Below are 21768 nucleotides of genomic sequence, written 5' to 3' on the forward strand. Positions count from 1 at the left end.
AGCAACTCTCCCAATCCAACAGCCCTCCAACCCTCCAAAATGACTCCACCAAACCCCCTAACCATCCCCATCACCCCATCCGAAATAGCCTACACCTCACCCCTCTACACCCCACCAGACGGATCCCCCCCAACCCGCTCAAAGCGAACAAACAGATCCTCACGCGATAGCCCTCCCGTTCTCGAACCCGACGGATTCATCGAAGAAGACCTCCGCGCAGGCGGCCCCTTTCTAACAGATCTGCCCGTCGAGTTCATTCCAATGTCGAACTATCATCCGTTTATGTTGAGTCGCGGGCTGTATGGCGCGGAGCTTCATCATTGCATTGCGAATATCTGTAGACGTGGGATGGGGAGCGTGGGGGTACTTGAAATCGAGTACTACGAGAGACGCAGCGTCTATGATGAATCTGGACAGATGAGGTTTACTTGCGTGATAAATACCCAGAAGGAAAGGGGTGATGAGAAGTGGATTGATGTTGCACGGGAAGTATATGCTGTTCTTCGTGGAAGGGAAGGCAGCAAAGAAGACGAACGGGAAGAGGGACGAGAACCCACTGATATTTCTGTCGAGATCATCGATCGCCAAAGACTAGGCCAGCGCCTTCAGTTGGAATCATGTACTCCTCAAGATGCCATCTACAGCCAATGGAACCAGGTCCGCAGCCAGATCGAGAGCCTCCCCACTAGAGGGATCAACACGATCAGCTGCTACTGTATTGGAACCGAGTCTGATCCCTCGAACTGCGTCCCAACCATCGTTCTAGGAGTTAACCATGCGGAGAATAGGGACTGGACGGCCGTCCGAGAGGATATAGTCGAGATCCTCACTCAGCATGGTCTTGATACGGTGGGTGTGCTGATTCGCAAAGACTCCGTTGGACTTCCTGATAGGTGGTTCGATGGTCCGGGACTCGAGAAGTTCGTGGCGGATGGAACATCACATATCGGGCAGAGCCTGAGTTCTAACAGGATGCCGTCCAAAAGGGGGACTTTGGGCGGATACGTCCAGTTGAGAAACCCTACCACGGGGGAGTGGGTCCCTTTCGCGCTCACTTGCTGTCGTTGCGTTTTACCAGCTGGGACAGGGGAGAGTGAGACCACAAAGGAACAACGTGAGTTCTCTTGCTTGGCTGAGAAAGGTGCTAAACTTGCTGCAGTTGTTGAGAAATGGAGAGATTCAGGGGTCCAGGTTGCGGATGAAGACGCGGCTAGTGTTTTGCTCGTTGATAGTCCTTCACAGAGCGAGTTCATAGCCAAGATCAAAAGTCTGGATAGTGAAATCGAGATGTGGAAAAATCTCGATATCTACAAACAGGTCCAGGCCGCCGAAGAAAACGAAGAGGTTATCAACCCCACGTCTGAGATTCGATATCAAAGGATCCAAGAGGCGATCACTCGCTGCCGCACAGAGCGTGATGACTTGGAAAGACTCTTCCAGCAAAAGTCATACATCCTTGGCCCTGTTTTCGCGGCATTTGGGTTGGTAAGGAAGCCTCTCGCAACCATCCTAGAGAAGGACCTGACAGCATCCTTATCTGTCGTTGACTGGGCACTTATCAAGATCGAGAACCGGACCCCCGGAACAAACAAGGTACATACATCAAGAGTATCCTCTTTTCAAGACCGCCGAGAGAGCCACCCTAACAGATTCCTAGTCTCGTGATCTGCGACTCCCCTTACAGGACCTGAGCTTCCTACTACATCCGTACGACTACTACAAATGCTCCATCCCGCCAGGAACGCGACTGATGAAACTCGGCCACGCTACCGGATGCACCCAGGGCAAGTACAACGCGCTCATGGTCGCGCACATCGCCACCGATCCCAAAACAGGAAAAGTCACTATCACCCATGAGCATAGCATTCTGAGCTCCAACACCCGGCAAGCCATCATGACCAGCGGCGATGCGGGAGCCCTGGTGTATGATATTATTGGGACGGTTCATGGCATGTGCTTCGGTGGGAATTTCATTGGAGACCATGCGTACTTTACTCACGCTGCTGATTTGATGTCTGATATTACAAGGACGGTGCCTGGATTACCGGAGATTCGGCTCCTGGGGGCGGAATTTTGATCTGATGCTAATCAGAAGGAAATATACCTAGGAGCGAGAGACAGGGACTCTCTGGGGCAGGGAATTGAGAAGAATAGGAGTCAATATTATAATATGGAAAGGTTGCCTAGAACAAAGAGCCCGTTCCTGCCGCTTCGGGCATGGCGCTCGTCCCCATTTTGGTTTAGCGTCCTCGCCATGCATCTGTAGTTGCTTTTACTGCACCCTTGAGGTCACTAAATCGAAAGAGCGATTTCTGTAGTGATTTGACAAGCAGGGAAGAACCTGCGTGGAGTGGGAAGATGGCTAGAATATCCTAAAAGACGCAGACAGCCTCAGTGTAGAATGTGCAAAAAGAGGGGATTTGGGGGGAGGGCTTGCGTCTGAGTGAATTACTGCTACCCCGCCTGCGTACTAGGGGCATTCGCTGTCAGGTGGCTAGCAAATATCCCATAGCGCAACAGGGATATCCTCATTGGACCGGAAAGTCAACTGGAGTTCGGAACTTGAGAAGATAGAAGAATTGAAGGTAGTAGATGGAACGGAACTCAAACATCCAATCAGTACTACACCGGATGGCTTTGGAATTATTCGAGAAGTGAGCATTTACACCCTCTTAAAACAGTTGCTGAAACTATGAGCTGCTAGCTAAGCCCTCGCCCAGTTCCCTAGTTCCCTTTCCCCCCAGAAGATAGTTGACGCCGATATAGCTGGGAAGTATGTAAATGCAAAATCACTGAGATAGTGGATGATGCCGTATATTGATCACAGATTTAAAGGTCCATTGACATAGCTTACGTATACTGCTACACGATATTAAATCTATTAGCCCGACAAAGAATAAGCTACTACTGCGTAGTAATTAAGATAGAGGATAATCTCTACGAAGATTGCTACTGTAGGTTTAGATAAAATAAAATCTTTTTTTATTTCCTCCTATGAGAATAGGCTCTAAAGTCTCCTGCTAGTTAGTACTTCCCCTCATTTATCAACTACCGTAAGTACATGCAGCTGTCTGACAGTATCTTAAGTTAAACTATAGCATGGTTATATTACTTGTAATGTTCTCTGGGTGTTTTTTAACCAGGTTTCTATATTTTTATGGTAGCCTTTAGTATAAAAGAGCCGCGGTGCATTGTATTTCACGTGGGGAGGAAGGAACATAGTATCATAGGATGTAGTCACCGCGTATACTGCAAATCAATAACGACGTCAGGGGTTGGCGGTGAGATTTTTTTTCTTGCGGAGTGGGGGCAATGGGCCGCCGTAGCACTTGTTAGCCCCGTTAGTCTCGTTAGCGCCTCGAGACAAAGGAAATCCAGCTCCATCGAACTACGCCGTTAGTCATGTTTCGTCGTCCCTCTGAATGAGATGTTTCTCCGCCGCCCGTGAATTTTGATCCCGACACCATCGATCTTGCCCTTTGCTGCTGTCCTCTCCCCTCCCCCCCCTCCCCCCTCCTTCTGACTTGCTTTCTGAGTCCGATCTTGACTCCGAAGGCAGCTCGGCGGGTCGAAGATGGAAGAACAGGTAAGACTCATCCTGTGCGCTTGAAAAAAATGCTACGGGCAAATTATGCAAAAAAAAGAAATCCACCCCCACCATGGATCTTCTCCCCTCGTGCTTGCCCCTCCCTTCTCCCTTCCTTGGCCCCTGGTGCCTGGCACTCAATTTAATCTCGGATTGAGGATGACTCGGTTCCTGACATGATTCCACTCGCCTCTAGGTAATTAATGCCATAGAAATCGCCTCGAATCCTTCCTCGGACCAAGCCCTCAAGGCCCAAGCCTTCGACTATGTGAACCAACTCCGCGCCGACCCCTCGGGATGGCAGGTCTGCCTCGCCCTCTTCACCAAGACTCCGCAGCACTCCGAGGTCATTCGCTTTGTGGCTCTCGAGGTCGTCAACAGTGCTGCCCAGGCCGGTCTGATTGACCCCCAGGCGCTGGGATACGTGCGGGACGGCTTGCTGGTCTACCTCCGCCAGGTGTACGGTCAAGAAAATGCCAACCCCGACCCTCCTACCATCCAGAACAAGATCGCCCAGACTGTGACCTTCCTCTTCTCGGCGTTGTACGGGAACGGCTGGGAGTCGTTCTTTGACGATCTCCTCGCCCTGACGCACAAGAGCCCCGCCAGCACGGCACGCGACAACCCGCTGGGAATTACCTTCTACCTTCGCGTGATCAACTCCATCCACGATGAGATCGGTGACGTCCTGGTGTCTCGTTCCCGCCACGAGCAGGACAAGGCCAATTCGCTGAAGGACCTGATTCGCATTCGGGACATGCAGAAGATCGCAAGCTCGTGGCAAGAGATCTTGTCGGAATGGCGGGACGGGAACGACCTGATCGTGGAGATGGCGCTAAAGGCCGTTGGCAGCTGGGTCAGCTGGATTGACATCGGCCTCGTGGTGAACCAGACCATGCTGGACCTGCTATTCCAGCAGCTGGGCCGGGCGCAAAAGGCGGAGCTGCGTGCGGGCGAAGAGAAGGTGCGAGACGCGGCCGTTGACGTCTTCACGGAGATCATCGGCAAGAAAATGAAGCCGGAGGATAAGATTGATATGATTATATTCCTGAATCTCGACGCGATTGTTGCCCAACTCTCCAACAGCCCCCCTCTCTACGACAACCGCTTCACCTTCAAGTACGACACCGACCTGGCCGAAACCGTGGCCAAACTCGTCAACATCAGCGTCGTCGATATCGTGCGGGCCTTGGAGCAGGATACGGTTGGTGCCGATTGCCGGGAGAAGGCCACCGGTCTGTTGCAGGTCTTCCTGCCACACATCCTGAGATACTTTTCCGACGAATACGACGAAGTCTGCTCCACCATCATCCCGTCCGTGAGCGACCTGCTCTCGTACCTGCGCAAGATCGCCAAGACCAACCCTGCCCTGGCCGCGCAGCACTCCTCCATCCTCCTCCCTATCCTAAAAGCGATCATTGCCAAGATGCGATACGACGAAACCTCCTCGTGGGGCGATGAGGACGACCAGACGGACGAGGCGGAGTTCCAGGAGCTCCGCAAGAGACTGGCGGTGCTCCAGCAGATCATTGCCACCGTGAACGAGCCGCTCTACATCGACGCGGTCTCCGAGGTTGTGGCCACGACGTTCGAGAATCTGCGCCAATCCGGCGCCCAACTCGACTGGCGGGATCTGGATCTTGCCTTGCATGAGATGTTCCTCTTCGGAGACATTGCCGTCAAGGCCGGCAGTCTCTACACCAAGGGCGCTCCTCACAATCCCGCTGCGGAGCGACTGATTGGCATGATGCTGCGGATGGTCGAGTCCGGTAGGTAGCAGCTGTTGCTTGTTAACATGGACAAAGCTCACCCAATTGCAGATATCCGGTCCTTTACCCACCCCGCAACGCAGCTGCAGTACATGGAAATCTGCGTCCGTTATAGCTCGTTCTTCCAGTATCATTCTCACCTCATCCCCGGCGTTCTGGAGAGCTTCCTCCAACTCGTGCACCACCCGATCAAGAAAGTCAAGACGCGGTCGTGGTACCTTTTCCAGCGCCTGGTGAAGCAGCTGCGGGCCAACCTCGGAAACGTGGCGCAAACCGTCGTGGAGGCTTTGGGCGATCTGCTGGTCATTCAAGCCGAGGTGTCGACGGATGGATCGGATGGCGACGAAATGTCCTCCGAGGACCACGAGGGCTCTGCCGACGCAGTCTTCACCAGCCAACTGTACTTGTTCGAGGCGGTCGGCATCATCTGCTCGACACCCGCCGTCCCGGCGGACAAGCAGGTTCTCTATGCGCAATCGGTGATGAACCCTGTCTTTCTCGACATGCAAAAGAACCTCGGCCCCGCTAAGTCGAACGATGAGCGAGCTTTGCTCCAGATCCACCATGATATCATGGCGCTGGGAACTCTGGCTCGCGGGTTCTCGGATTGGATGCCGGGCACCTCCACGCCGTCTGCGCTGCCGGCCGCCGAGGTTTCGGAAGCATTTGTCCAGGTGGCCGAAGCCACGCTCGTTTCTCTGGAGTCTTTGAAGATGTCTTTCAACGTTCGGACGGCCGCCCGGTTTGCCTTTTCTCGGTTGATCGGTGTCCTGGGAGCCCGGATCCTCCCGCAGTTGCCGCAGTGGATCGACGGATTGCTCACTCAGACCTCTTCTCGCGACGAGATGGCCCTTTTCCTACGTCTTCTGGACCAGGTCATCTTCGGGTTCAAGGGCGAGATCTATAACATCTTGGATGCTCTGTTGACGCCATTCCTGCAACGCGTCTTCTCCGGCATCGCCGATCCTACCACTGGCACTGACGACGAGATTCAACTGGCGGAGTTGAAACGGGAATACCTCAACTTTTTGCTGGCGGTCTTGAATAATGACTTGGGTGCCGTGATTATCAGTGAGAGTAAGTTTTTTGATCGATTATCTGGGCTAAGTAGGAAGCTAAATACTCCAGGAAACCAACCTATGTTCGACACCGTCATCACCACCATTGAACACTTCTCCAAGGATGTCGAGGACTATACGACGGCCAAGATGGCGTTCTCCCTACTCTCCAAGATGGGTAGCTCCTGGGGCGGACCTGATCTGACTCCCGATGCCGCCAACGGAGCCTCGTCGCAGCAAGTTGCCCTGCCTGGATTCGGGCAGTTCATGATCACGCGCATGTCGCCGCTCTGCTGGGCTCTTCCGGCCACTCCGTCCTTCAACCCCAAGGACGCGCAAGCCAAGCAGGTTCTCGCCGAAGCGGGCGGGCTGCAGCGTACGATCTACTGCAAGACGGGCATGGAGTATATTGAATATTTGCGGGACCGGGAGCTTCCCGGCATGGGGATGGGAGCGGAGCTTGTGGAGGAATTCTTGGGCGCACTGAGCCGGTTGGACACGAGGGGATTCCGGCAATTCTTCCCGGTAGGTTTATTGACTCGACTTTGAAAGGTTATGGCTAACATCTGTCTGTGCAGACCTTTATCCAGCGTTTGAGCGCATGAAATATCCATTTTTCTTTTTGAAAGTCTATATTATTTCTTTTCATGATATTCTTTTGCCCTCCCTTTTCTCGATCATTGCTCGCAGTTTCCCTTCGTCTTAGATATCCCCTCCCCACGGTTTGGTTTGATGACTGATGTCCTCATGTGCTCCATTACAACGATAGCCCAGTGCCTGTCTGTTTGAAGATCAGTAAAAAAACAAAAAGAATGAGAAAGACAAAAAAGAAAAAACAGTATATAGTGTGAGGCATTCTGCATGATCAGGCGTTGATTTCCATTCTTCTCCGGAGCATTCTTCCATCATCCATGCATGCCTTCATATTCATACGTTCAGTAGCGCGATGCAAGAGCGCAGCGGAAAGAAAAGCAACCATTTTTATTGAGAGTTTTATGCGTATTCTGAGCGGTGGAAGTCCAATGGCGGGAAATACTCACCGATTCGAGGTGAGAGAATGAGTAGGATGGACTTGAAGTCTACCTAGTCTTGGTTGAGGGAGGCAAGTGGAGTGAGAATCAGCGAGAGATGGGTTGGATTTCTCTTTTCTTTATATTGTTTTTTCCTTTTGGGTTGGTCTGGCGGTGACGATGACGATTAGTATTGGTATTGATATTCATTTGTTGTTGGATATGGACATACTCGGCTTTAGAATCGATTTCTTTGTTTAGATTTGGTTTCTCAGTAGTCATAGTATGGCTCCCTTTCGTTTTAGCCGTCCAGTACTTCAGGTCATCAGGATGGAGCAACAGTTAACATACGCCAACTGATAGATCATTAATTCAGTCATTCATCCTCCCCCATCTCCTCCACCACCACCACCACCACCACCTCCTCCATCACCACCTCCACCTCCACTGCTTCCACCGCCTCCTCCATCTCCTCCACCACTAGAGCCACCTCCTTCTCCTCCACCATAACCACCACCACCTCCATGACCAGAGTCACCAGCACTCGAACTCCCACACCCAGTCGCGCAATTCACCCCCGGATCCGTCGCCGGATCATACCCCGGATCAGCCCCAAACTGCCCAATACTGGCCAACCCAACGATACTCGCAAACTGAGCATCAACGCACTCCCCTCCTGCTCCAGCCCCATCATCAGAAAAAGGGGTATACGACGCATTATAGAAAATCTGAAAATTCCCCGTAAAGCGCGTACTATCCTCGCCTTCGAAGCCTTTGTATGCGCGGGTCTGGTTTGGTGGAGAGTTCTCTCCTGCCTTCTTCTTTTCCTTCTCCTTCTTTCCCTTGTTAGATGAGGAGGATGAGGTAGTAGAGGAAGAAGAGGTATTTATCTTTCGAAACCTCCCCCTCGTCCTAGATAAAACATCCTGCATCCTCATCCTCTCTCCCCTTACCTTCTCATACGCACTCCGTTGCTCGTAAGCCGACTTTCCTGCCCAGGTTGCGAGAAAGAAATGTGCGTTGGTCCCGAGCTCGAAGGAGTGGCTGTTTGGTTGGGCGCGGTGGACTCCCCCTGTTTTTACTCTAGGGATCGAATGGATGGATGGCGAGGATGGAGATGAAGAGCGCGGGGGTTGATGGATCCAGAGAGGGGAGTTTACGAAGGTAGAGGATCGCGCCATGCTGGTTGCTGTGCGGGTGAGGAGCCATGATGCGGTGAGGATGGAGAGGCGGTTTTGGAGCCAGGAGAGGGTTTGTTTGTCTTGGTTCTGGGTCATGGGCAAGGATGTTGTATTGTCGTTCTCGTTGTTGGTGTTGGTGTTGGTGGTGGCAGTATTTGCATCCTGAGTCTGACCATGCCCGTAACCATGAATCAACCCTCCCAATGAAAGATGATTATACTCCCCACCCAAAAGCACCGGATACAAACACCTCTCTCGACCTAAGTGCATCGAAACCAGAGACCACGAGTCGAACGGAAACGCCCAGACGTGCTTGGCCAGGTTGCAGCTTCCGCAGGGCGTCGGGCATCGAGCGTACCCTTCCGTACAGTCCCATGGGAAAAGCTCTTGGTGAGGGTAGAGGGGTTGAGGGAAGGATGCCCAGTCGGTGGAGTACTGGGTTAGAGTGTCGATGAGGTCTGAGGAGGGGGTGTGGGTGAGGTATTCGTCGATGTGGCCGGGTGGGATGTCGTATTTGGATTTTGGGGCTGGGGTGAGGGCTGGTTGGGTCGGTGGGGGAGGAGGGGTGTAGAAACTTATTAGGTAGAGGGGGTTGGGGGGTTGTTGGTGTTGGTGTTAGTGGTGATGGGAGGTCCGTTGACAAGAGGCGTGAAGAGAGCTGGATCAAGTAAGGAGGCGCAGAAGGAACTGCAGTTGTTCGTTACTGGGTTCCATGTGAGTGTGGTTGTTGAGGTCAGGAGCTGCGAGGTGATGCTGGAGAGGTAGGTTTTCACTCGAGGGGCGAGGAGGTGCTGCAGTTGCTCGAGGATGCGAGAGATGCGCGAGTCCAGTTCTTGCTGAGTGTCTGTTTCCAGGGCTGTGGGTGATTGACTAGCTTCTATCACGAGCTTGATGATTTTCTTCTCCCTGCTCTGCTCGGAATCAGCGAGACCGGAGAACGGCACTCCCACGACCTGCTTCATGATGGCGTTATATCGCTTGGGGCTATCGATTGGCCGTTGCGATTGCTGCCATATAGTTCTCTCTGGAGATCCATCAACCGCAAGTGCAGGCTGGTGTGTTCCATGCTGAAAGCTCTCATGGAAAACAGACATCTCTCTTAGGGTTATCAAGGCACCTGACTTGGTACTGCTTCCGATCAGCACACCCATTCTCCATTCAAAATAGCAAAGTGAACTCACCCCTCAACACCATTCTCAATGACCAACGGCCCAATCCGCAACGCCATATGCACTTCCCCAAACGGATTCTTGTCTGCGCGATGGCGGAAAAACGCCGGGATGTCGTCCTCTGCAGGGTGTCCTGCACCTGGATCCATGTCGTGCAAAGTCCCCGACACAACTCGATCCTCACGATTCGATCTATCTCCCCTTCCCACCCTAATCGACTTGACTCGCTCGATCACCCGCGCCAAAGACCCTCGCGGTTCCACCCCCACACTGGCGAGCAACCCGCGGTATTTCGCGTGCGCAACCATATCTGTCAGATCCAGCAGTGGACAACGAAGCTTGCCGGTCGTGATATGTCGATCGTCAAGGTTGAGAGGGAACAGATTGCGCGGACGGCCAAGCGCATCAGAGTGTTGGACTGTTGTGCACTGGCAGAGCCGTCTGCTGGTAGGTCCGTCGATGGCATGCAGGATCGAATGTTTGTGGACTTTGACGAGGGTGGGATCGCCGTAGTGGTGCGTCCAGTAGCAGTCGCAGCAGATGGTAAAGGGCTTTGGTGTGGGTGGTTGCTTGGTGAACATGCTGTCGTAGATGGTGGCGTTGCAGGCTGAGCAGCGCAGAGGATGGAATTCGGGCTGGGGGTGTTCGTTGATTGAAAGGGTTACTGGCTTTAGTGAGATTTTCGGATGAAATTAAATGGGAAGATGGACTTACGCTGTGGTATACGGGGCTTTGGCCCTGTCTTATCGCGAGGGGGTCGGTATTCGGTGATCTTGTCGATGTCCAGGAACCCTGGAGTTGGGTTAGCAGGTGAAGGAGCAATAGAAAGAAAAGACTCACCATCAGCCTGTAGTAGCATGCACGCACGAAAATCGAGGCCGTTCAATTTCGGAAGATCTAGCTCATCAGCATGAACTTCTCAGAAGTGTAAGTAGGAATAGTTACTTTTGATCTCATGCCTGACCTCCCCTCTAACCCTCATCGCATCTCTCTCTGCTTTGACATCAAGTAACGCCTGTTTCACCGCATTTTCGTATTGCTGAGCTTGTGTAACGAAGTTATTTTCTTCTTTTCGACGCCTCCTCTCTATTTCAATGTTAGCGCTATACCGTTTCCATATTATAGGCGACGAAAACAAACCACATCGAACCGCAAGATCTCTGCTCTCCCGACAAACCTGGTCGATGAACGTATCGAAGCCATAAACATGGTCATCCGTCTCGTCGGGGACTCTGACGTGTGAATTTTCAGAGCGTTGCCAGAATCGGAGTGTCTGGATGATATTCTGTAGTTCGTGTTTGACTCCTATCCAATAGAGTTTTTCTAGTTCGGCGAGAAGATGCGATTCTCCCGGTCCGATGAGATCCCAGGGGAGGTTGGGACCGGGGGTGATATCCTGAGGGAGCGGATGAGGCCGCGATGATTTGAATCGTGACATTGAGGTTTCTTGTTTATTTCATTTGTTTTCGGGGAGAGTTACTGGGAAGCTTAACCAGGGCATTAAGTACTGCGCAGTCTGCCACCCATAGATATCTGCCTGAACACACGGTCAGAAATTAGACTAGGTTGATAGTGAGGCGGATCGATGCGAATAGTTGCTGCGCTAAATCATCGTATTGACTTAAGGGGGCACAGAGATAAACAAGGTCATGAACCTGTATATATTGACTTGAACTCTGCGTCATAGTCCCGTTCTACGTCCAGGTGCATCTCGTATCGAAGCATGGGTCATCCCGACTAGCACCGATAGGGACTGGCTCCGCGGCTGTACGGATGTTTAGGATGAACTGTTCTCGTCAATTTTACCCCAATTCGATGAATGCCTCGGTAAAGGCTGCAGCTGGAGCCTTGACTAGATTATGTCTACCTAGATTTTAGATTACTAGCTAGAAGGAACTGATCACAGGGCATGGCTCAGGTACAGACCCTATCGTTATGCATCTGAAGGCTTCCGCCTCACCCGGAAAACCCCCTTTTTGCCCGTCATCTCGTATTCACCTCGAGTCATGGGGCGACGAGGATTAGTTCACTTGGTTGGCCAGTGCCTCTTATCTTGATCTCCCGTGTCAGATCACGCCGTCGTCCGAGTCCCCGCACCATTCATAACTCCGTATAGCCCTAACTTCTATACTCTCAACCATCCACCAAAATAAGGACACCGACAGATAAAACAATGACAACCTCATCACTCACCACCCTCCACCGCGCCGCTAACCTCCAAATCCTCCATATCAAATCCAACCCTTCCACAAGCTACGAAAGAACAAATCTCAAATCCGAAAGCCCCGCAATCCCCTCCCGTTCCCTCTTTGAATCGCTCTCAAATCCCACCTCAAGTCCAACCTCCCTCCCTACTATCAGCGAATGTGCCGTGCATCTAGAGCTTCTGCAAGTTTTCAACTCCCTCAAACTACGCGTACTAGCCTGTAACGAGCTCGACGACACCTTCGGAATCAAGCCGGACAAACGCACCGTGTATCGCAGACGATGGTCGAACGTACAGAGACGACATGTAATTGTTCCGCATAAGCTGCGCGATCTGGGGTTCGCAAGACGGCGGTTGGAGAAATGGCCGCATTATTTGGGTCTGGCGGTGACGCGGTTCAAAGTGTGGGTGAAGATGGTCGAGGATGGGGTGTTGGAGTCGTGTGATGGGGAATTGATGATTCTGCCTCCATTAGGTGAGTGGGATTATTACTTGGATATCTGGGTGTTAATAAATGGCAGATGTGCTCATGGTCTGGCATGCTTTTCTGTTGAATCCGAGCGACTTCGATGCTTACTGCGACAAGGACAAATTGGATCTTGTTCGAAAAATGCATTTTCCATGGAAATTAATTGTGAGTTCTTTATACTTCCGGATAGAGATGACTATTAACCAGTATCAGCACGCATCTATCGACCCCCACGAGTGGAAATACCACCTCCCAGAGCACCACACAGCCAAACTCCAATCCACCAACCTCGAACCCGACCTCCTCGAAACACTCATCCAAACCGCCAAGTCAAACACCGAAGTGTCCTCCCTCCTCTCCCGCTTCAGCTGCACAAAACGCGGCATTCTCGAGACTTTCAACATCATCAGAAAATATAACAAGGATAAACCACCCCTTCCACGACCCCAATCCTTCCTTGAGAATATCCACTCCAGCTTCCTGCAGTCTCAGACGCAGGAAAATAAATCCCTGATCGACCAGATCCAGCGCCAGGTGTCGTTCGTCGAGAAGATGGACGCGCAGCTGTGGATCCGGAGTCCGGCGGTGAAGGGGACTCTGGGTCGGGGTATTGAGCGATATGAGAAGTTCTTGCAGCTTTTAAAGCTGTATCCGAAGAAGAGCCTCGTACCGACGCTGGATGTTGATCTGGTCTGGCATACGCATCAGTGTAGTGCGGGACGGTATCGGGAGGCGATGCTAGAGAGGGTCGGGCGATTTGTGAATCATGATGATCGGGTGGGGAAGGGTGTTGTGAGGAATGGGATGCAGTATACGGCAGAGGTGTTTGGTTTGAGGTTTGGGCAGAAGTATGAGGTTTGTTTGTGTTGGGATTGCGAGGCCATTGTGGATGCGGTGGAGGGGATGCAGGCGGATGAAAACGAGGGGGATGTTCATGAGTTTGTGAAGAATGTTGCGGAGAAGGTGTTGTTTCATCGGGAGGTGGAGGTAGCAAGGAGAATGGGGAAGATGGTCCCTGTTCGGAGATTATCGTTTTAATGGGATATGGTTTGTATTTAGTAGGCATTTAGGGCTACAGCTGGTCAACGCTGCAGTACATAAACACTTGAGTTACGCACATATATATCCTTCAAGCGTAAAGCCTTCGGAATATAATGCAAATATACTAAACCCTTCACCTGAAAATATACAACAATTATCTCCGATGAGAAAACCGAGCTATACAATGCAATGCAATGTCCTCTCTCGCCGACTGTGTTCTCGGCACAGCCACAAAATCCTTGAATACCACTATGGGTTTTGCAACCTCTGTGTATACCTTGGTGGAAAGAAGGATTGTGCCCGGAATGCTGATACTGACGCAATTCGGCCATATTTGGCTGCTGATTGGTGTTAGCAATTGCCGACATAGCGTTCTGCTTCATGCCATTTTGGACAGCAAGAAAAGTGAGGCTTAAGCTCATAAGGGAGAAAGAGGAAGGAAGGAGGAATGTGACGCTGCAGTTAATAGTGTCGACTACTAAGAGGCGGCGTAGAAGAGAATTAGTGTTCAAAGAAGAATGTGAATAACTTGTATAAAATTTTATAGTTCTGAAAGATACGTTTACATCGTAGCTCCAGGCAGACTATCTACGAAGTTACTCGGCATGGAACTGCTAGCAAAAGGGACCAGGTGAGCTACTCAGCTCAAATTAGCGCAGGCTCCGATCAAATGATCAAATCAAAACATAGTCCTGATTTAGTATAAACACCTGCAATTCCAAGCAGCCTCACAGGTGACAGAAAGAATGTGCCGATCATACCATCACGTCGCCCCAACAAGCCCACTGGAATGAGTAAATAACAAACCATCGATACACGAACAGTAATCCTATCCCTTGCAAGCCGCTCCTACAAGCATAAGTAGCTGATGTTTCACTCCGAAATGTATCTCTCAAACCAGACCTCTCATACTCCCTCCATCCTCATTCCATACCTCCCCCATCATGAAGTCCACCTTCGCGTTCCGCGCGCTCTTCCTCATAGCCCAATACTCGCTTGCCACCGCCCAGCAAACCCTCAAGACCCTAAACATCGTCGCCCACCAAGACGATGACCTGCTCTTCCTGAGCCCCGACCTCCTGCACAACGTCCACGGCGGTGCCGGTCTTCGCACCATCTTCCTAACCGCCGGCGATGCTGGCAATGACTGGGCATACTGGAACGGCCGCCAGGCGGGCTCTCTAGCCGCCTACGCCCAGATGGCCGGGGTCGCTAACGAGTGGACCGAAAGCGACTCGGGTGCCCCAGACACCGACATCCCCGTGTACACACTGAACGGGCGATCCGACATCTCGCTCGCCTTCCTGCAGCTCCCTGACGGCGGCCTCGACGGCACGGGCTGGGAATCCACCCACCATGTCTCTCTCCTGCAGCTCTGGAACGGCGATCTCGAGTCCATTGAAACGCTCACCGGCTCGACATCCTACACCAAGGACAAGCTGCTATCTACGCTTGCGTGGCTGATCGAGGACTTCGATCCCCTGCGCATCAACACCATGGACTATGTGAACGATGTGAACATCGATTTCGACCATCCCGATCACTCGGTGACGGGCTTCTTTGCGGACAACGCGGAGCGCCAGTCTACGTCTAGCGCGGAGCTGGTTGGCTACTTGGGATATTCGACGAAGGATCGGACGCCGAATGTCGGCGGCGATGATCTTCAGCAGAAGCAGGATACGTTCTTTTTCTATGCTGGATATGACCCCGGTACTTGCAACAGTGTTCAGACGTGCTCGGGACGTCCCGAGTTGGAGTGGCTGTCGCGCAGTTATATACTCTAAGTTAGAGGTGAAGTGATAGTTCTGGGGGTTGGATGGTATGAAATGAGGGTCACGATATGATCAATCCTTAGTTTAGTTTAACGAGATGATTGTTGCTTTGATTTGATCTGCTTGGTTTAGTTATAGAATTTGTAGATGGCGATGGTAGATAGGGCTTACCCAAATAAGGAATCCGGGGCTGTCATATTCCTTTGGCTTCGGTTGCATTCCGTACCACTATAGTCAGATATACTCATCATATGATATAATGTGATGCATATGAGTCTTCACGTATCAGGATGTAGAAAAATTTGAGAACCAAGGGGTGAAACACTGTTCAATCAATCAATCAATCACAATTCTATTAACCCGATAGAGCCTATTTATTAAAGTCACAAGCCATGCGGGCGCTTTGCTGGTCGAAGCAGAATCTCGCATGCGTACGCCATAAGCACATAAATGCAGTAAACAAATAAAAAAGCAGAATACAACTAAAACAAGTAGCCGCAACACAGCCGCTGCGTCTACCGCGCCCCCGGGGGGCCTTCTATTCCTTCTTTTTGGGGGCAATGCCTAGTTAATGAAGCCATTATAGATGAATTCAATTATCGTTCGAATCAAATCGGAAACCACTACTACCTTCCGGGATGAGAGATCTTTACAGCCAGTCAGCGACTCACACGTCTGCTCTGATCCCTGTCAGCTTGAAAAGGGGGGAACAATTGGCCAAGAGCGCCTTTCTCGTCCACAGACCCCTCAGGCTGGCACAACCCGCTGTTTACTCGGGGACCAACCCCCATCGCGCGTGACATTGGCTGAAGTCCATTCTTAGTTCTTATAAAAGAGGGGGGTACCAGCGGAGACCTGACGATCTCCCGCCTTCTCATGCTGTTCGGACGTTGTCTCCTTGAACTACCACAACATGGCGTCACCCAAGAAGGCCGGTTGCCTCGACACCTTGTTTGGCCGGAGGAAGAAAGACCGAGCCACAGCAAAGGAGAAAAACACCCAAAACAGTTACAACACGCCTTCAACAGACGATCAGACGATATAGTCGCTGATACTCGAGAGGATACCCATGAAACCAATGATCGCAATCCCAGCAATCCCACTTCTGTTGATGATGGAGACGATGGGATACAACCTGTTGTTAGCATAACGCAGCAACCCAATCAACACCAGGATGCCCAATTAGGGTTGATTCACGCCACCCTTTGGAAAAATGCATACGACAATCTCAAAACAGACCCGGAAAAGGAGAAATATGTGAGAAAATACGAGGAGTTATTAGTCAACTATCTTACGAAATCCTCCTCGAATACCTTTGGAGAGAAACAAATGGAAGAGATCGTTGCCGGGGGATTGGAAAAAATCGACAAATACAAAAAAATCATCGTTCGTTCAGATAGTACGATCAGGGTTATCAAGCAAATAAAAGAAATTCTTGGTATTCCCCTGAAGAATATCCCGCAAACCACGTTGCCCTGGGCCGTGATTTCTTCAACCGTGGATGTAAGTGCTTTTCTGGTCAATGGGCTTGGATTAGACAATCTAACAATGCAATGATCACCAGATACTCCTCAAGCCAGTTGAAGTTGGAGCCAATATCTACAACGGGGTCGCGTCCGTTGTTTCCAAGATGGAATGGTATTCCAAATACACAGATCATCTGTTACGCGATGACAAAATCAGAATCAATGAAAAGGATCCATTGAAAGGAATCCGTGACGACATCGCAGGAAACATTACGAGTCTCTATCAGTCCTTGCTCTACTACCAGATAAGAAGTGTCTGCTTCTACTTCAAAAAACACCAACCCTTAGTATTGCTGCGTGGGATTGTGGACCTGGACAACTGGAGCGGTGATCTGCAAAGCATTGAAGAGGCAGAACAGGTTCTTACAAAAACCATCTCTCTCTATAACGATGAGCATTTGAAAAACAGATTGAAAGATCTAGAGCACCAGATGATAGATTGGAGGATGGATATCGAGACAGAAAATGAGTTCAAGAAGTTCCAGCACCGACTGCAGGCTATACGCCGTGTTGATCCGGAGGCCACCGTTAAAGGCATTCAAAGTCTCAAGGAGGAATCCATGAGCGAATTATATGCGTGGATCTTCAAGACTGATCAGTTCAAGGCATTTGTTAACTGGGAAGATGAGAACGCAACCAGAAGGCTGTGGATCAGCGGACAAGCAGGAACTGGAAAGACGATGCTCTTAATTGGCGCCATAGAAGAGCTGCAAAGTCGAACTCTTCTTGAAAGCCAGCGCCTGCGTACGGAGCTTCCGATCATAATATATTTCTTCTGCCAGTACACACATGTTGACCTGAACAATGGGGTTGCGGTTCTCCAAAGTCTGGTGTGGATGCTGCTTCGAAAACAGCCAAAGCTTATGTCTCATCTCGACGAGCAATTTTCTCACTCCGGGGATAAATTCATACAAGATCCGTATTCCTTTGCGACCTGGCGGGATATTCTCATCAACATGCTAAAAGATACTGGCCGTGTATTTCTCGTCATTGACGCTCTTGATGAATGCGAAAAGACAACCAGAGCACAGCTGGTCAAGTTCCTAAACGATGAATTATGGAACAAGGAACTGTCTCGCGTCAAATGTTTAATCACCAGTCGGCCGTTATCAGAAATCCCGGAAAGTACGAGTGAAACTGCCGTGAGAAATCACAGTCTCCTAAGGCTTGATGACGAAGACCTTTCGCCATCCATAGATAAATACATCGAGGAAAAGATGAGACGGCTCCAGAAGGATAAAGATGTCAATGGACAAGAGCAAAAAGAGGTTGTTCAAAGCATAGTCGGCCGGTTACGCGACCGAGCAAGCAACACATTTATCTGGGTCTCTCTGGTCTGTGAACAGTTCAAAGATGAGCCTTTGGTTCTTTGGGGAGAGGTCATGGATCAAATCCCAAGCGGGCTTGATGAAATGTATGATTATCTGCTCGGCCGGTTGAAACGGCAGATATACAGAGATATTCTTGCTATGACCATGCTTGCACGTCGACCGTTAACTCTGAGTGAGATCGAGTAACTCACAGGGTTAAAAAAAAGGGTCAATGCAGGAAAAGACTGTGTCATACAGTGCAGGTCGTTCCTGGCTATCCGGGGCGAAACTGTTTATTTGATCCACCAATCCGCTCAAGACTGGTTATCTGAGAATCACCGTCGACTTAGCGATGTGCCCCTCCAAGAACTTCACGGCTTTGTCTTTCAAAACTCATTGAATGGAATGAGTGAGATCCTGAAGGAAAATATATATGGGCTTTCCCATTGCGGAGTTTTGTCCGATGAGGTCACAGCTCCAGCAGATAATCCGCTATCACCAGTTCGCTACGCCTGCCAATACTGGGCATACCATCTGGAAGAAAGTGACGTTCTCCCAGCAACTGACATTCTTCATTTCCTGCAAGATCACATTCTTCACTGGCTAGAGGCCATGGCTTTAATGGGGTTGATGCCAGAGACAATTGGGGTTGTAGACATGTTACAATCACTGCCAGGAGTAAGTCATGATAAAAAGAAAGTTGGATGATATGTTTATTGACCACGAGGTTTAGGTCAGAGAAAATTCCGACCTCTCTGAATTTCTTTATGATGCGAAGCGATTCATCTTGACAAATTCACCAGCTGTGGGTATAGCGCCGCTCCAGCTCTACGTTTCCGCTCTTCTTTTTACGCCAGAGGCGAGTATAGTGCGGCGCACAAGAGAAATCCCTAACTGGATACTCAAGCCCCCAGTTGTAGAGAAGGAATGGGGGTCTTTGTTACAAACCCTCGAACACTCATCCGCAGTTAATGATGTGGCCTTCTCCCCAGACAATCAATTGATTGCCGGGGCAGATGACGATCTGATAAAGATCTGGGATACAGCAACAGGTGATCTGGAGAGGGAATTAAAACCCGAACCCCGGAGTTTATTTGGTTTTAGATCTGTGGCATTTTCTTCAGATGGCAGGATGTTGGTCACAGGGTCATCGGATGGCTCGGTGCTATTGTGGGATACAGACTCATGGCAAGAAACACAAATATTGCTCCACGAAGCGCGTGTCTAGGGAGCAGAATGCTACTGGAGACATGGTAGCACATCATGGCAGAACAACTGTTGTCCGGCGACGCCTACCCTACCCACTCGCGAACAAGCAGGCAATACCGCAGTATAGGTAGTTATTACATTTCTGCCTGATCCCGCCGGAAATATAAAGATCCCAAGGCATAATACCTCGGGAAAGATTATATTATTTATAGTTATACTTAACAGGGGGCTGCGCCCTAGTACAAGTTATAAAATAGCTTTTATAATATTAAACATACAGAGTAAGTTAGGTAAGTAAAGTTTTTCTTTAATATAAAAAGAGTTTTTATATTAGTTATTAAATCTATTATTATTTATGTAAGGATCCATATAGGAACCTTCCAAGGATACTTAGTCAGAACAGGTGCTTAGTCATAGCCTAGCAAACACATAATAAAAATATATTCTCGCGGGGTTCCCCTGAACCCTAGTAATAATACCTTAAACAAGATATACTATATATTTAAGATCCCTAGCCAATTATTTTCACATTATCTTACCTTTAAGATACTAAGATATTTAACTTTATAACTTTATTACTTATATCTAATTAAGGCAACCTGTTTGTAAGGGGCAGCCACGGAGGTTCTGTTCCGGGCACTTGGTTCCCTTAGATGGATATACTAAGGAGTTCGGGACGCCTGTAATATACCTGCGGACCGCCTGTTACACGCTAAGAGATACTAGGAGTTAAGGGATAAATATAAAATAAATAGAATTAATTACTTAATCTTCTAAGGATTAAACAGGTAATCTTTTTTAATAAAGGATTTCGCAAGAATTAATTCCTAAATATTTTAATAACCCTATAGATCTTTAATAGTCTAGTTATTCTGTGTTCTGTGCTAAAATAAATACTAATAATAAATATATTTTTTTTATAAGGTGGAATACCTTGATGTCTTAGGGGTGAGGCGGCGTGAAAGCAATTGGCTAGGGATCATAAATGTATGGTGTATTCTGCTTAAGGTGTTGTCGCTGGGATTCAGGGGAACCCCCGCGAGAACATGTTTTCATCGTGTGTTCACTAGGCTATGACTAAGCACCCGTTCTGACTAAGCATCCTTGGGAGGATCCCATATGGATCCTTACAATATTAAAATATTATTAATATTCTAGAGAAAGCTGTAGCTAAAAAATCTTTAGAAATTATTTTTATAAAATAAGATAAATCTTAAAGGATTATCTTAAAAAATAAAAAAAATCTAGAACTTTTATCTCTAAGAAATAATATTAAAATTAAAATTAATAATATTTATACTCTGGATTACACCGCGCTATACAGAAGCTAAGTTAATATTTAAATTAATTTATAAAAAAATTAGACCAGTAAATAAATAAATAATAATTATTTATAAAAATATTAATTTAATATATAAATAAATTTATAAGTAGATTAGACTGGCAAGCAGACAGAAAGTAATAACACCTTATAAATAAGCTTAATTAATACATAGAGTAATTATAAGAAGACTAAACATAGATTAAATACTAGAGATTTTAAGGCTTTAATATAGTAAGTATAACTTAAAAATGTCTTTATATAATATATAACTAATTTATAATATTTATTTAATTAAATTATTTCTCCGGAGGCTTGGAGTCTTAATAAAAAGGGCCTTATATAATATAAAAATATTTTATATATATCTTTAGATATTATACTGCGGCAGGAGCTACTATATATTTATTATAATAATTTTTTTATAAAATATTTTAAATAAAATAAAATATTAGACTTTATTTATTAGTGTTTTTAGTAGGATCTTATATTAAAAAATATAGCAGATTATATTACTAGCTATACTATTTATTAGTATAATAAGGTCCTATATTATTATAAGTATAGATAGTTAAATCCCCTACCAGTCCCAGAAAAACTATAATAATTAATAATATTTAATTTTATTATAGATTTATTACCAGCAGACTATAAGGGTTTTATCTGTGATATAATCCTAGTTTTAGTAAATAAATTTATTAAAATAATATAATATATCCTGGTATAAAATATTATTAATACTAAATAGTTAGCTAATATTTTTATAAAAAAGATTATTTATAAATATAGAGCGCTAAAAAAATTAATTAGTAATAAAGAATTATTATTTATAAATAAATATTAGAATAAATTCTATTAGATTTTCTAAATTAAATATTAAATAAGCATAATATTCTATCCTCAGACTAATAATTAAACAAAATAGTAAAATTAAATTATAAAAATATACTTATATTATTATATGAACTTTCAGTAAAATAACTGGGCAGATTAGCTATTATTTATAAAATTTACTTACAATAACTTAACCTATATCTCTCTAAACATATCCCTGAATCAGGCGCTAATAAGTTATACTTTTATAACATTCTAGCTATTTAATTATAAGGCAGAGATATAGTATAAATTAATTAAATAGTAG

General features: G+C 48.0%; 6 protein-coding genes across 6 annotated transcripts; 5 read left to right on the top strand and 1 right to left on the bottom strand.

The window, feature by feature from the left end:
* Window positions 1–39: 39 nt before the first annotated feature.
* P170DRAFT_512592 (uncharacterized protein) lies at window positions 40–2077 on the top strand (the record flags this gene model as incomplete). The annotated part of the gene is made up of 3 exons (XM_024855001.1): window positions 40–1114; window positions 1160–1593; window positions 1658–2077. The coding sequence occupies 3 exons, from the start codon at window positions 40–42 to the stop codon at window positions 2075–2077; spliced, it is 1929 nt and encodes a 642-aa protein (XP_024701295.1).
* Window positions 2078–3574: 1497 nt separating this feature from the next.
* Window positions 3575–7018, top strand: P170DRAFT_478920 (Ran GTPase-binding protein LOS1; the record flags this gene model as incomplete). Its single annotated transcript, XM_024853605.1, has 5 exons — window positions 3575–3586; window positions 3783–5355; window positions 5407–6432; window positions 6484–6938; window positions 6992–7018. The coding sequence occupies 5 exons, from the start codon at window positions 3575–3577 to the stop codon at window positions 7016–7018; spliced, it is 3093 nt and encodes a 1030-aa protein (XP_024701296.1).
* Window positions 7019–7803: 785 nt separating this feature from the next.
* Window positions 7804–11387, bottom strand: P170DRAFT_458193 (uncharacterized protein; the record flags this gene model as incomplete). The annotated part of the gene is made up of 8 exons (XM_024851775.1): window positions 10914–11387; window positions 10719–10859; window positions 10614–10670; window positions 10488–10565; window positions 9786–10437; window positions 9293–9732; window positions 8842–9143; window positions 7804–8691 (listed from the first exon to the last, which is right to left on the bottom strand). Exons 1-8 carry the CDS (start codon window positions 11209–11211, stop codon window positions 7804–7806), a joined length of 2856 nt encoding a protein of 951 aa, XP_024701297.1. The 5' UTR covers window positions 11212–11387.
* A 401-nt stretch (window positions 11388–11788) lies between these two features.
* On the top strand, window positions 11789–13564 carry P170DRAFT_439690 (uncharacterized protein). Its single transcript, XM_024849897.1, has 3 exons — window positions 11789–12454; window positions 12501–12613; window positions 12662–13564. The coding sequence occupies exons 1-3, from the start codon at window positions 11947–11949 to the stop codon at window positions 13484–13486; spliced, it is 1446 nt and encodes a 481-aa protein (XP_024701298.1). The 5' UTR covers window positions 11789–11946; the 3' UTR covers window positions 13487–13564.
* Window positions 13565–14433: 869 nt separating this feature from the next.
* P170DRAFT_414784 (uncharacterized protein) lies at window positions 14434–15273 on the top strand (the record flags this gene model as incomplete). The annotated part of the gene is made up of 1 exon (XM_024847029.1): window positions 14434–15273. One exon carries the CDS (start codon window positions 14434–14436, stop codon window positions 15271–15273), a length of 840 nt encoding a protein of 279 aa, XP_024701299.1.
* Window positions 15274–16137: 864 nt separating this feature from the next.
* P170DRAFT_467173 (uncharacterized protein) lies at window positions 16138–19398 on the top strand (the record flags this gene model as incomplete). The annotated part of the gene is made up of 4 exons (XM_024852459.1): window positions 16138–16764; window positions 16826–18290; window positions 18336–18775; window positions 18831–19398. The coding sequence occupies 4 exons, from the start codon at window positions 16138–16140 to the stop codon at window positions 19323–19325; spliced, it is 3027 nt and encodes a 1008-aa protein (XP_024701300.1). The 3' UTR covers window positions 19326–19398.
* Window positions 19399–21768: the final 2370 nt, after the last annotated feature.

Source organism: Aspergillus steynii, assembly GCF_002849105.1.
Source record: "Aspergillus steynii IBT 23096 chromosome Unknown P170scaffold_7, whole genome shotgun sequence".
In the NCBI taxonomy this organism is placed as follows: Eukaryota; Fungi; Ascomycota; class Eurotiomycetes; order Eurotiales; family Aspergillaceae; genus Aspergillus; species Aspergillus steynii.